The sequence below is a fragment of the Anabrus simplex genome, chromosome 1 (genome assembly GCF_040414725.1).
Source record: "Anabrus simplex isolate iqAnaSimp1 chromosome 1, ASM4041472v1, whole genome shotgun sequence".
Lineage (NCBI taxonomy): Eukaryota > Metazoa > Arthropoda > Insecta > Orthoptera > Tettigoniidae > Anabrus > Anabrus simplex.
The window spans coordinates 387,680,892-387,695,456 of record NC_090265.1 but is presented as its reverse complement, the minus strand read 5'-3'; the positions used below and the strand labels follow the sequence as shown (position 1 = coordinate 387,695,456).

At 37.8% G+C, this 14,565-nt stretch overlaps 1 protein-coding gene across 1 annotated transcript in view; it reads left to right on the top strand.

Moving 5' to 3' along the window:
• The window catches only part of wus (TM2 and DnaJ domain-containing protein wurst), a 73,790-nt gene that overhangs the window by 30,095 nt on the left and 29,130 nt on the right, over positions 1-14,565 (top strand). The window contains exon 2 of the mRNA XM_067134968.2: positions 2,361-2,508. Coding sequence (XP_066991069.2) covers positions 2,361-2,508 — 148 coding nt within the window. The remainder of the gene's footprint in view (positions 1-2,360; positions 2,509-14,565) is intronic.

Here is a 14,565-nt window from a genome sequence, read left to right as displayed (position 1 = left end):
CAAACAGTTATCAACTGAATTAGTTCCGTACATCACTGCATTTATTAACAAATCGTTAGCTGAAGGTACAGTTCCTACATTGTTAAAAATTGCCAAAGTTATACCCATCCATAAAGGCTTAGATAAATTAGACATAAACAACTGCAGACCAATCTCTATCGTGCCCATTTTAGACAAAATATTAGAAAAAATTGTTAAAATAAGATTATTGAAATTCCTTCTTAAGAATAATTACTTTTATAAATATCAATATGGCTTTATTCCAAATTCCAGCACATTCAGTGCTGTTGAGGATATTATCGTTAGACTGCAGGAAGCTCTTGATTCACGAAAATTAGCTTCTGGGTTATTTATAGACTTAAGAAAAGCCTTTGACACAGTTGATCACAAGACGCAGGAGTAAGAGGTGTAGCGTTGAACTGGTTTAAGGATTATCTCAGTGATCGATCACAGTTCATTTCATACAAAAATGCTAAAAGTTTATCTCTTCCTATATCAATTGGAATTGCTCAGGGTTCAGTACTGGGTCCAATTTTATTTCTAATATTTGTGAATGATATAGGCTCCCTAAAATTACAAGGACAATTATCTCTTTTTGCAGATGATACAAATATTTTCTATGTTGGTACCTCTGCTAAAGAACTTGAGGTAAATATTCAGGATGGCATTAGCTTACTACAAACTTGGCTTTCAAACAATAAGACTATCCATTAATCTTAGCAAGACCCACTACACAATTTTTCTCAAGCCCACATGTGCAACTCCTCTTCGTCTTACATTAACATTCTTCGATCATCCTTTACCAAGAGTACATTTGACAAAATTTCTAGGTTTAAAAATAGATGAAATGCTTGACTGGAATGAGCAAGTTAAAACCATATGCAAAAAAGAAAAATAAACTCCAGCAATTGGAGTACTTCACAGACTAAGATATAAATTCAACCATATGTTTTTAAAATCTATTTATCATGCTCTCATTGAAAGTCACCTGACTTATATGATCTATGTTTGGGGATGTTGCAGTAAGGAACTCTTTGAGAAAGTTGCCATTTAAAAAAAAAAAAAAAAAAAAAAAAAAAAAAAAAAAAAAAAAGCACTAAAAATACTTTTTAATTTACTGCCCCTAACACCTACAGATTATTTGTATAAGAAATGCAGACTTTTACCAGTCCACATGATGGTTTATAAAATTAAGCATAATTTGGTTCATACAAACATTATCTGTATTATAAATTCTGACATACACTCATATAACTCTCGAGGAGCAAAGAGAGTCTGTACTGAATTTGTAAAAACTAGTACGTATGGTTGTAACTCCTTATGGCACTACTCTGTGAAGGTGTACAATGCTCTCTCAAAACATATACAACAGGCAACAACAGCTTCACTGGGCAAGTTAGCCGTGCAGTTAGGGGCGTGCAGCTGTGAGCTTGCATCCGGCAGATAGTGGGTTCGAATCCCACTATCGGCAGCTCTGAAGATGGTTTTCTGTGTTTTCCCATTTTCACACCAGGAAAATGCTGGGACTGTACCTTACTTAAGGCCACGGCCGCTTCCTTCCCATTCCTAGGCCTTTCCTGTCCCATCGTCAGCATAAGACCTATCTGTGTTGGTGCGACGTTAAGCAAATAGAAAAAAAAAAAAAAATCCAAAATTTAAACAAAAAATAAATACTCGATGGACAAAAGAAAATGAGCAGTAAATTTTACAAACCAAGTATTGTACAATGGTATTATATATTTGTAAGGGTTTCCTCTTCTGTAAGACTGTAATGTGTTTAGAAATAAGCTATTATTGTATTGTAAATATTGTGTAAACTCTGCCAATATTTAATCTGTATTGCGCCGTAAGAGCCTCGGCTCTGGTGCCCTTTCTTGAGTAAAAAAAAAAAAAATATATATATTATGAGTGTTCATGCAAGTTACAGTGTATTTGATTTGTTACATGCACATTTAAAGGATAAAGAAGAAAACCATCATCTAATAAAACTATGTACCGTAATGATGGATTTTATGATCGTTGTTTCTTTAAATTATCTTAAATGATTAACCTTTTGTTGCACTTTACCGAGCTCAATAGCTGCAATCACTTAAGTGCGGCCAGTATCCAGTATTCTTGCGATAGTGGGTCTGAACCCCACTGTCAGCAGCCCTGATGATGGTTTTTCCGTGTTTTCCCATTTTCACACCAAGCAAATGCTGGGGATGTACCTTAATTAAGGCCATGGACGCTTCCTTCCCATTCCTAGACCTTTCCTCTCCCATCGTCGCCATAAGACCTATCTGTGTTGGTGTGACGTAAAGCAACTTGCAAATAAAAACCTTTTGTAATGGTTTCACTTAGATGTTTTGTTGTTTCAGCCACCATTTTCACTGACACGATTTTCTGGGATGGTGATTGTAGCTTACCTGTTTGGCACAGTAGTAATGCTTGCAATTCCAGAAGAGGAAGTGGCTGGCATTGACTGGAATTGGCTCGTGATCCTTGTACCATTAGCATGTGCTTTAGGTATAGTATGATGTATCATAGTAATTAATGTAGCCTAATGAATAATATTTGTTATCTAAAAAAAAAAAAAAAAAAAAAAGCTGTTGATTGAGTGAATTGATTACACATTTCAGAGATGGTAGGTTTGAAACTCATTATTGCCAGCCCTGGTAAATCCTAGTATTTTCCTATCTCAGCATTATTGAAAACCTAGCTGTGTTCGTCTGATGAAACAGATGACAGGTGCTTACCTACCGGTATGAGGCAGATATATCATTTCACATGTCCTGTACTATATATTGGAATTTTTAGAAGTGTAGGCCTATATGTCTTTTTGTCTTTTGGTGACAGAAAGTTTTTACTTCAAAGATATTTATGTAAAATCAATATGCAGGATATTTCGGGAGGTATTGTAAATTTATCACGAGGCAGTCGTATGGATTATTTTGAGGAAGAAAGGTCGTGAAAACATGTGTCCAGTGTGCAATTTATGTATGGAATTACAACTACTGTATTTGTATGGAACACATAAGAATAACTTTACAAAGATTGTTAAAGGCATGCTTGTTTACATGATAAGTTGCTGCTTTTCATCTGTTTCCTATTACATACACATATAAACATACATATATTAGCTTTCTTACCTGGGCATTTAAATATAAAACTAGCAGTTACTCGCAGCTTCGCTCGCGTGGACTTTGTAGAAAATCCATAAAGTATGAAAACTCACCAAAGAAATGAGTTTCCTTTACCCCAGAAACTCTTTTTAAATCATGTTTTTGGTATTGCCTTTTGGGTCTAAGATGACCATGCGACATAGAACTGTACATGTGAGAAACAGTCTTCTCTCAAGTAGGGGAAAAAAGTTTTTTATTATTAAAGGAGATTCCAAATACCTATTTCCACGTCTGTAACATCTTCAGTTTTTGAGATATCAGTATCCCCGTAAAAAGAATTCAACCATTTATCAGTACTTCCTCCTGCCCCACCCCCACCTCGGTGGATTCACCGAAAACAACAAAATGCATGTTTCTTTATTTTTAAAGGAGACTCCAGATAGCAATTTTCACATCTGTAACATCTTCAGTTTTTGAGATATACTGTAAGTATCCTCATACAAAATAATCAACTCTTTTTTCACTTCCTTTCACCCCCTTTAAGTGTCTTTTCCATGTTTATTTATAAAGAAGCTTTTAGAAACCAATTATCACGACTGTAATAGGAAACAGATGAAAAGCAGCAACTTATCATGTAAACAAGCATGCCTTTAACAATCTTTGTAAAGTTATTCTTATGTGTTCCATACAAATTCAGTTTCTGAGATATATGTATCCCCGCCATAAAATAATTCAGCTCCCTTTTCATCCCCCTCCCCCAAGTTAATTTTCTCCCAAAAATGTGTGTTTCTTTATTTTTAAAGGAGATTCCAAATACCATTTTTCACGACTATAACATCTTTAGTTCTTTTTATATATAAGGATCCTTATACAAATAAATCAACTAATTTTTTCAGTTTTCAGTTCTTTCACCTCCCCCCTCATAAGTGGATTTTGTGAAAACAAAACAATACATGTATCCAGTATTCGGGAGATAGTAGGTTCGAACCCCACTATTGGCAGCCCTGAAGATGGTTTTCCGTGGTTTCCCATTTTCACAACAGGCGAATGCTGGGGCTGTACCTTAATTAAGGCCACGGCCGCTTCCTTCCCACTCCTGGCCCTTTCCTGTCCCATCGTCGCCACAAGACCTATCTGTGTCGGTGCGACGTAAAGCAACTAGCAAAAAAAAAAAAAAAAAGTCAAAGGAGACTCCAAATACTAATTTTCACATCTGTAACATATTCAGTTTTTGAGATATCAGTATCCTAACAACAATAATTCAACCCCCTTTTCAGTCCTTTCCAGTCCTTTTTACCCCCCCCCCCCCATTTAAGTGTTTTTCCAAAATTAAAAAAATGTATGTTTCTTTATTTTTAAAAGATAAAAAATGCCAAATTACACGTCTGTAACTTGTTCACCCCCTTAGCGATGGAATATCCAAAAATCTCCCCTTATTGAGCACCTACACTCTAATATATATGTATCCCCAAAATTTAATTTCTTTATGTCCAGTAATTTTGGCTCGGGAATGATAAATCAGTCAGACAATCAGTCAGTCAGTCAGGACTTGTTATTTTATATATATATAGATTAAGATATGTTTTATACTACAAATTCATATATTAGGCTAACATCAATACAACTGCCTGTTGCTAATGAAGAAGATTATCTTTTATTAAAAGAAAGGCATGCATTAAAGAGTATATTCACACCTTTAGAAGGCATTTCAAGAGAAAGACCCTTTGACAGTAGAGGATTACCTTAAATACAGTGACACTTTCTTTCATCTACTAATAAGGGGAGTTTTATGTAATGAACCTTTCCATGACTTCAGAAAAATTTTCAAGACTACATCTCAGTTGTACTAGAGAATTAATTTAAAGTTTCTGCAACTGCTTCACAGTCACTGATTAAGCTCCCTTGACAAAAAATCAGTCCCCTGAAAAATGCACAGTGGTCCCTTTATGTCAATATAAATGGCGTTACACTGGTACTACGTAGCCAAATTACCCTTTCATTACTGACACATGGCCATGGCATACAACCAGTTGGTTGTATATAAACAGCACATTAAAATGGGCTGATGCAAGGCTGTGACAGATTAGCAAAACGAGGTTTTCATGTTCAGACGTGCCCATGGACGCAGTGAATGAAGTTGCCCCATAGGTTGTTGTACCAACGTGTCTACAAGGAATGGTGTACCACGTGTGTGCATAAAACAGTAATAATAATAATAATGTTATTTGCTTTACGTCCCACTAACTACTTTTTAAGGTCTTCCGAGACGCCGAGGTGCCAGAATTTAGTCCCGCAGGAGTTCTTTTACGTGCCAATAAATCTACCGACACGGGGCTGTCGTATTTGAGCACCTTCAAATACCACCGGACTGAGCCAGGATCAAACCTGCCAAGTTGGGGTTAGAAGGCCAGCGCCTTAACCGTCTGAGCCACTCAGCCCGGCTGCATAAAACAGCATCAGAACTGTGGTCACAACAATATCCCATCCCAGAGGGACCGAAGACGAGTGTCAGGTCTTGTCATTCAAAATCAGTTTCAAACTTGACAGGAATTGTTGCTGTCCATGATTGCAGGTCCATCCCAAACAATTTCTGAATGAACATTGAGAAGGAAACTGCATGCAGTGAATATTTGGTGTTGAGTAGGCCTACTGCACAAGAGGCTAGTGCTCACACGAGTGCATAAAGCTGTACGTCTTCAATGGGGCTAAGAACATTAACACTGGACTATTGTGGACTGGAAACCTGTAATGTGGATGGCGAGTCATGATTTTGCCTTTTTCCTCTCCCTAATGATGCAAGACTTAGAGTGCACCAACAACCATATAAGGAGTTCCTTGCACAATGTGTGTAGAGGATGTGGTTCAAACAGGAGGTGTCGGGAATTATGTGGAGGTGTTTTTGTATCACGTCTTGGGCCCACGTATTTAGGAGACTATGAACATGGACCAGCATCTGTATTTGAACATTTTTGGTGACCAGGAGTTGCAATTTGTTTAACATCTTCATGCTTACTATGCTGTGGACACTCTTATCTTCCGAGAAGACAACTGCTATGTTCATTTCACAGGACTCATTGCATGATTTGAGAAATATTCAGGCATTCTGTCACACCTTATCTGGCCTGCAAATTCCCCTGATTTGAATGCCATTGAAAATCTGTGGGACTGTTTCAAACAGGTGTTGAAATGCAGATTTTGACATCCCCATACTTAAATGGAATTGCAGGATCTTCTGATGAGCGAGTAGATTCACCTTGATGTGGCATACCTACAACACCTTCAGAAGTTTCTTCTTCTCTGAATTCGTTCAGTAATCCAGGTTATAGGTGGTGTTACCTGATATTATATAGATTCTTGAAGGAAGTGACTAAATTTTTTGTCCTGAGTACTTACTTCCAGATACTAAAAACAGTGTTGAAAGAGATCTAAAGTAATTTGACTTATTTTTGAAGTGTGCTCGATTATCTGTTTATATATTTCAGTAATAAAGCTCTAAGTTCATTAAATAATTGTAGCTAGTTTTCTTCCTCTTTCCTCTTCATCCACCTTCCCATCCACTGTAGAAGTAGAACAACTACTAACTTGGGAGAAAATGTCAATGATTTTAAGATTCTTTGTGAAGGGAAGCAGAGTTTGTGGTTTACAAGAGAAATGATCATGCATCCTTGTCACATTGTTTCCTATATTCTCTTACTTTCAGTCTTCTGCCATATTCTTTCTTTCATTTTACATTGTTTTCTCCTGTATGTATCCTTTTGTCATTTCTAATTTGTATATTTTTTAAAAGTATTCTATTGACATTCATGTTTCACATATGGTCCTGCTACCAGAGTTAAAGTTGTCTTGGTGGATCAGTGGTAGAATATTCATCTCATGATGCCCATATTTGTGGATTTGATCCTTCACGAATGACTACTGATCTGCATTTAGGGTAGTTGCCCAGGCGGCAGACACCCTATCTGTTGTTTTCCAATCCTTTTCTTAAATGATTGCAAAGAAATTGGAAATTTATTGAACATCTCCCTTGGTAAGTTATTCCAATCCCTAACTCCCCTTCCTATAAACAAATGCAGTGGATGCTGTCTATTGTAATCACAGATAACATTATCAACTGTATTATATAATCACTTTTATGATGTTCTGTATGGACAAATACTGAAACATTGGAAATCTTCCATTTATTGTGATCATGAATTTGATTTATGTTATCACATTAGTTTTCAAGGATTTCATTCTCATGTATGTGAGTAAAAATGAGTAAAAACATTTTTACATTGCGCCTGTTTTCAAGGCCACTCTTCATGTCTTATCTTTTGTAGCAGGTGTATGGTAGGAAACCGGTCAGCGCATACACTTTCTCTTTGTTTCTTCCCTTACGATACTTTAGCCTAGGACCACTCACTCGAGTCTTACTAAAGCTTTCGCACTGTGAAGTTCTTAGCGTTGTAGTGTAGTGATGGCTAGTGTGAAAAGCAAAGGTAAAGACTTAACCACTAAAGAGAAACTTTCAATTATAGAACGTTATGACAAATTGCGTACCATGAGTCAACACAATGCTGCTGTGAAGTTATAAATTTCACAACCTCTTCTGTTCAAGCTGTTGAAAGATTGAGACACTATTCTTAAGGCAGCAAAAGAAAACAAAAACTTCAACTGTAAGCGAAATCGTGGTGAAAAAGATGGTCAGGTTGAATCAGCTCTAAAACTTTGCTTCTCAAATGTTCCTGAGAAAGATGCTCATGTTGACGGTACTCTGAAGCAGCAAAAAAGGCTGAAGAACTAGCAAAAAAAAAAAAAAATGGGAAAAAATAATTTCGTGGCAACGGAAGGATGGTTTTGCCATTGGAAGAAATGAGAAAATATAGTATACAAACAAGCGCATGGTGAACAGAACGATGCTGATTCTGTCGCTGCTGAGAGGTGGATAGAAGAGGAGCGGCCTAAAATTGCTTCCGAGTTCCCTCCTGAGTGTGCGTATAATGCTGATGAGACTGCCTGTATTATCGTGCCTTGCCTGAACACACTTACTTGTTCAAAAATGAAAGTCCGAAAGGCTGTACAACCTCCAAGGAACGAGTAACAGTTTTATGTTGTGCGAGTATGTCTGGTGAATAGAAAAAACTTTTAGTAATTGGGAAAAATAAGAACCCAAGTTGTTTTAAAGGCATCAATAAGTTTCCAGTGGACTATCATTCCAACTCTAATGCACGGAAGACTACCCCAATTTTCAAAGAATGGCTACTGAAGTAGGATAATAGGCTGGACTATAAAATAGTTCTGCTGGTTGACAACTGTGCAGCACATATTGTGAATTGTGAGCTCAAGGACATCAGTGTGGTTTTCTTACCGGCGAATACGACTTCATTAATTCAATTATGTGATCAAGGAATCATTCGCACCATGAAAGCACATTATTGCCATGAAATGCGCACAGGAATCTTAGAAAACATAGAGGAATCACATAAAACTAATGCCAATGCCCTTGCCAAAACAATCAGCCTTCTCGATGCCCTGCATCTTCTAACCATGCCATGGGATAATGTCTCAGCACATACAATAAGGAACTTTTTCTGGCATGGGAGATTTTTAAGTGAGTTACCAGAAGTAGAGGAGAATGTTGAACTTTGTCCAACAGGCTTAACGGAAGATGAATTTCAGGAATGGATGAACATTGATGAGGGCATCATTACTGATGTGAAACAGACAGAAGATGGCATATGTTAGGCAGTTACTTCCACAGAATTAGATATTTGAGGTGGAGAACATGGAGCAGAAGATAGTGATGCTGATGATGACGATGGTGCCGAAACTTCGTGAACACCAACGAATGTTGAAATGCGACAGGCTCTAGATATCTTGCGAGGAGGTGTTCGGCGTAGGTCAGTAGACTTTCCAAAAACATTGGGAAAAAGAAGACGAGCTGCTCGACTAAGTGGTATGCATTACCAATATAAATGGTCCGTTATTGGACATTATAAATTTAAATTTTCCAGGTTCCCTATTGGAATCAATATCCATATCATAAGTTTACATACCTGACATATTTCTAGAACAAGAATTGGATAAAATTTATGGTTGACTGTCTAAATAGACCTGTCCTTGACACAATGTAATTTCTGTCATGGAAACTGTAATACCACCAATTTTTCCATGGTCAGAATGACTCAATAATGCACATCCCTGAAATTGCAGAGTTGACCTTCAGTAGAAGCAGCACATCATAACCTCAGATTCGAGATAACATGCACATTCCTATTAATGCTGTAACGTAAACTTGTTACCTAATTCTTTGCAGTTACATTGGAGTGATATGGTACGTGTTTTATTAGGTCATTTGCTTCTGATTTTCTTTTGACAGTATGATACTATTGTTGGTTTTATCACAAGATAGATACATATTGAAAGAGATATTCACCAATTAGCCAGTAATATTTGAAAGAGAGGACTACTGATATCTCAGAAATTTCTTTGAACGACTTGTCATTTCATTATTCATTATTAAATTGGTCTATAATTTGGAAATTACCATGTTTATTGCCTAATTTCCACTTGCTAGGCAGCATTAGTTTATGCTTTAACTGGCTGAAAGCAGACCATGTTGGAATAATTCCTATCTTCACCATCTTCATTTCTAAGCTATTAAATCAGCATAATACGATTATTCCATTAATCTCTTTATCATCAGTATGGAGGTTTCAAGTCTTCAGATCCAATTTTGTAGCATTCTTCTTACTCATCATTGGCCAGTGTTTTGTAATTTTATTTTCGGATGCTTATTTTTAAAACTAAAATGTAATTTTTCCAGTGGCGGCTCGTGGATATCAGCAGTGGGGGGCACACCTTAGTTTCATAATTCCACAAATATCTCAAGTTCTTCAAACCATGTTATCAAGACACACACTTCGAACACTATACGGTGCAATGCATATGCAATTGTTTTGATTATGATGATGATGATGATGATGATGATGATTATTATTATTATTATTATTATTATTATTATTATTATTATTATTATTATTATTATTATTATATGCCTTTACTGGCAGGACCTAGTGTTTACAGTGCACTATGTCTTCTGGTATGGGTTAGAGCAATTTTGTTACTTTCGTTGATCTGTCTCTGTCTTATCCTTGGCTTTGACAATATGAAAGTGACTGAGGTATGAGCGATGCTAATAATGCCATTCCTTCTGCAGCCAGTCCCTGCTATGAATGGTGTGAAAATGTTGCTCATAGGGTCGCTTGGTGCGTGCATTTCAGTGGGCTTGGCAGACTGATATGTAACAGCAACTTCTGGCTCAGTGAGGAAAGCAACGGGAAACTACCTCACTCCTCATTTCCCTAGTATGCCTCTTCAGTGATGCCTAGGCCATCTATGACAGCTGATGGCAGAGCTGTTGAGGACCCAACCAGCCTTAGGGCTGAAGACTGAACATACATCCCCCTGTGGGTGGGGGCGGTAGAATAACACCCACGGTATCCCCTGCCTGTCGTAAGAGGCGACTAAAAGGGGCCCCAAGGGCTCTGGACTTTGGATCGTGGGTTGGCAACCACGGGGTCCTCAGCTGAGTCCTGGCATTGCTTCCACTTACTTGTGCCAGGCTCCTCACTTTCATCTATCCTGTCTGAACTCTCTTGGTCAACTCTTGTTCTTTTCCTACCCCGACGCTATTAGGTTTGCGAGGGCTAGGGAGTCTTTCATTTTCACGCCCTTCGTGGCCCTTGTCGTTCTTTGACCGATATCTTCATTTTTCGAAGTGTCGGATCCCTTCCATTTTCCCCTCTGATTAGTGTTATATAGAGGATGGTTGCCTGGCCGTACTTCCTCTTAAAACAATAATCACCACCACCACCACTACTAAACATACATACACATCTCCTTTCCTAGAACGGGAGAATAGCAGGCAAGGAAAGCAGTAAAAGGTTTCTGAGATATCACTTCCACATATCCGCGAGTTCTTGTTATATATCGTACGTCAGGAGAATTAATTTGTCTTTGGAAAGCCCTATTTTCATTTTTCTTGGTCTCCGGGTTTTTCAACAAGAAGTCTGGTGTCGGCCTAAAATACTCCTTCAGTTCGACTTTCTTCTCGATAGAAAGAGAAGAAAACGTTAGCACTTTAATATGTTCGACGGTAATCATACCGTACGAAGTGCAAACATAACACTACGCCTACATACAAATCACAACATTTCTCCCAATTTCACCTTGTAGTCACCTCACGAGATCATTCATCAACACGAAGTTAAACATCGCGCTCTTCAAGTGAGTATGGCCAACATGAGTCAAGTGCAAGGAGACAGTAGTTACAGTCGTTACTCGTTTCGTTAGTTAATGATCCTAAAAATTACAAGACTATTTTAAATATATACCGCCACATTTAACTCAGGTAAGTGCCTCAGTAAGAACCTCCGTGGCTCAGACGGCAGCGCGTCGGCCTCTCACCGCTGGATACCGTGGTTCAAATCCCGGTCACTCCATGTGAGATTTGTGCTGGACAAAGCAGAGGCGGGACAGGTTTTTCTCCGGGTACTCCGGTTTTCCCTGTCATCTTTCATTCCAGCAATACTCTCCATTTTCATTTCATAGCATCTATCACTCATTAATATAAATCACTTTGGGAGTGGCGACCCCATCGTAATAACAGCCTATATCTCCTTCATTCATTACATCCCTGACCCGGTCAATGACTGGAAAACAGGTTGTAGGTTTTCATTTTTTTTTTTTCAAGTGCCTCAGTAAAATAGTCCCTAGTTTTAGGAGAGAAATGGCATAAACTGACCCCTATTAATTAGAAATCAGATCACCAATGTTTCGGGTAGGTTGGCTGCAACAATAGGCCGTGGCAGAAACGCGCCGGAATCTCCGTAGAACAGCACATCTCTACTGCGCCTCTGATTGGCTCCCTCAAGGCCAGTCAAGCGAGACTCGGGAGTATTTGGTCCGCTATGAGAGAGCGCCCTCCTGCGCGGGGCCAGCAGCGCATTGTGCCGCAGTACAGTACCACTCGCGCCCTTGATAATAATCTTATAGTACGTAAAATATTTCCCTTGTTAACATTTAAGATTAAAATTCCCGAATTTAATGGAACCCCGTGGGGGGCGCGCGCCTTAGCGCCTCCCAAACGAGCCGCCACTGAATTTTTCGAAAACTAATTTCAGTATATGCATTTTTAAACGTTACATATGTTCTGAATTTACATTTTTCCAAAAGGGATGTCTATCCAAATCGGCCATGCTTTTAAACAAAAAACTTCCTAGAATCTCTCAGTCTCACCAAATCAAAACCTGAGTAAATAGAAATCCTTGAGCCATTTTGGTAGATTGTATTTATTCTGGCAAAACTCATTCATTTTGCATTGAAGAAAATGGAATCTAGTAGAGAAATGGAAACAGCCACTGTTCAAAATGGAAGTTACATTTCTTAAACAGACTTCTTGGGAAGAAACTAACCTGTATTTTAAATCAATTTCTACTTTCAAAGAAATTGCAAAAGTAGAACATTGGACTGAATAGTAAAAGATCGAAGTAGAAATTTAAGAATGTTACAAACCAGTTGTACCATAAAGTATCCCTGGCCCTCTCAAGACTTTTTTTTTTTTTTCAAATTGTATGAAAATTACTTGTTTTTGTTACTTCTGTCTTTCACAGGCATTCACTGACATTAACAACATTTCATTGCCTAGGAGATACAACAAGGACTATTATTATTATTATTATTATTAAAGCGTCTTTATTGTGGCGAAGTTAGGGCTCCCGGCCCTTTCTTACACTTAACCACTTCATGTATATACAATGTATATTTTACATAAAATTTAAACATATGAAATCTTTACAACCTAAAGTATAACTAAAGCAACTAAAGTATCACTAACTAAACTAAGGTGAGTAAAGTATAACTAAATTATATACAGGAACGCATTGCAATAAACAACCATATTCACTCTCATTCATGCATCCCATTCACACTCAAGAAAGACTGGAAGTGCTTAAAAGATGACGCTGGCAAAGGATTTTAAATTTTGTCTTAGATTTAGCTTCCCTGATGTCATTGGGGAGTTCATTCCACCAGCTCGTGGCGGTGATAGGACTAAGTGGAGGAAATAGGACCTCAATAATTATTACCATCATGGCATATTGAGGTAGTTTCATAGTTGTAGGTGGGATAATGAGGATGCATATCATTGTAATTTTTAACTATTTGGTTCTCAGAGTTCATTCCGTCCAAAAAAAAAAAAAAAAAAAAAAATAATAATTGAAGAGTCTTCTGTAAAAGATAACTCATTGTTAGTTTTATTGTGCTACTATTATGACCATGGTGTTTCTTTGATAAGTTGTTACTGAAGAGCATGGCATTAATTTAGTGCCATTTAGCATAACATAAAGATGATAGAGGTGGTAATTGCGGTTTGAGAAGTACAACTAGATAACAATCCTCTCTTAACTCTAATAAGAATATATAGAAAAGGTTCAACACTTAGAAGAATCATCAAAAGAAAGAAATGGGCCATGGAGGAGATGAAAATGAAACTCTTCCTAAGATTTGCAAACTTCATACAGTTAGGGTCAGAAGAGAACAAAAGTTAACCAAGGAGGTAGGGAAGGCAAGGTGGAAATTAGGATCCTGACGCAAGTAAGTCGAAGCCAGAGTGTTGCAAAACTCGCTGTATGACTAGTAATGACTTGCCTGCTAAAGGAAGGACTAAGCTGCTAGCGGCTGGCCCCATTTGTATCTGGCTGGCCACGTGCTCTCTCCGTGTGTGATGTCTGGACATCGAGTAAGTGGTCTTGGCCAGTCTTCGCTGTGGGTTTGCATCACTGCACAATCAAACATCTCTCTCTCTTGACTCAAACATAACTTGACTGGGAACGCTTTCGTGACACAGTCAACTACATTTAGTGCGTGAAAATAAAATAAAATTGGTATTTCAGTACAATAACAGCAAAAAAAGAACCATTTCCAGACAGAAGATTTATTCTGCTTGTCAGTGATAAGAAACTGCATATATGTTAATTAAATAGTAGCCCTAAAATCTAGGAGATGTCTTTATTAAGAGATGATACAAAGAACATTTGGTTTTGTTTATAGTCTTCTTAAAGATAGCTTCCAATTGTTTTCAAGTGAAGAAGATTTATAATTACTGTTAATCAGCATTTGGGATTTAATTGGCTGTTGTAGTTTGTTAATAACATACCAGCTTTACCAAAGCAGAGTTTACTGGGTGCACTTGTTGCTGGAATACATGAAATATGTCTTTCCACCTGTGGTAGATTCCTTTCATGTCTGCTCTACCACTTTAAGATATCAACATATCTAGGATGCATTAACATATACAGATCTACTTCATCTGCTACAGAGGATCTGGTACTCTTCCTGTCCTTGAAACGGTCTCTCTGGGTGGCGATGACACTGCATTTGAAAGAGGAGTACTACAGAGCTGATGTTGAAATGATGGAAA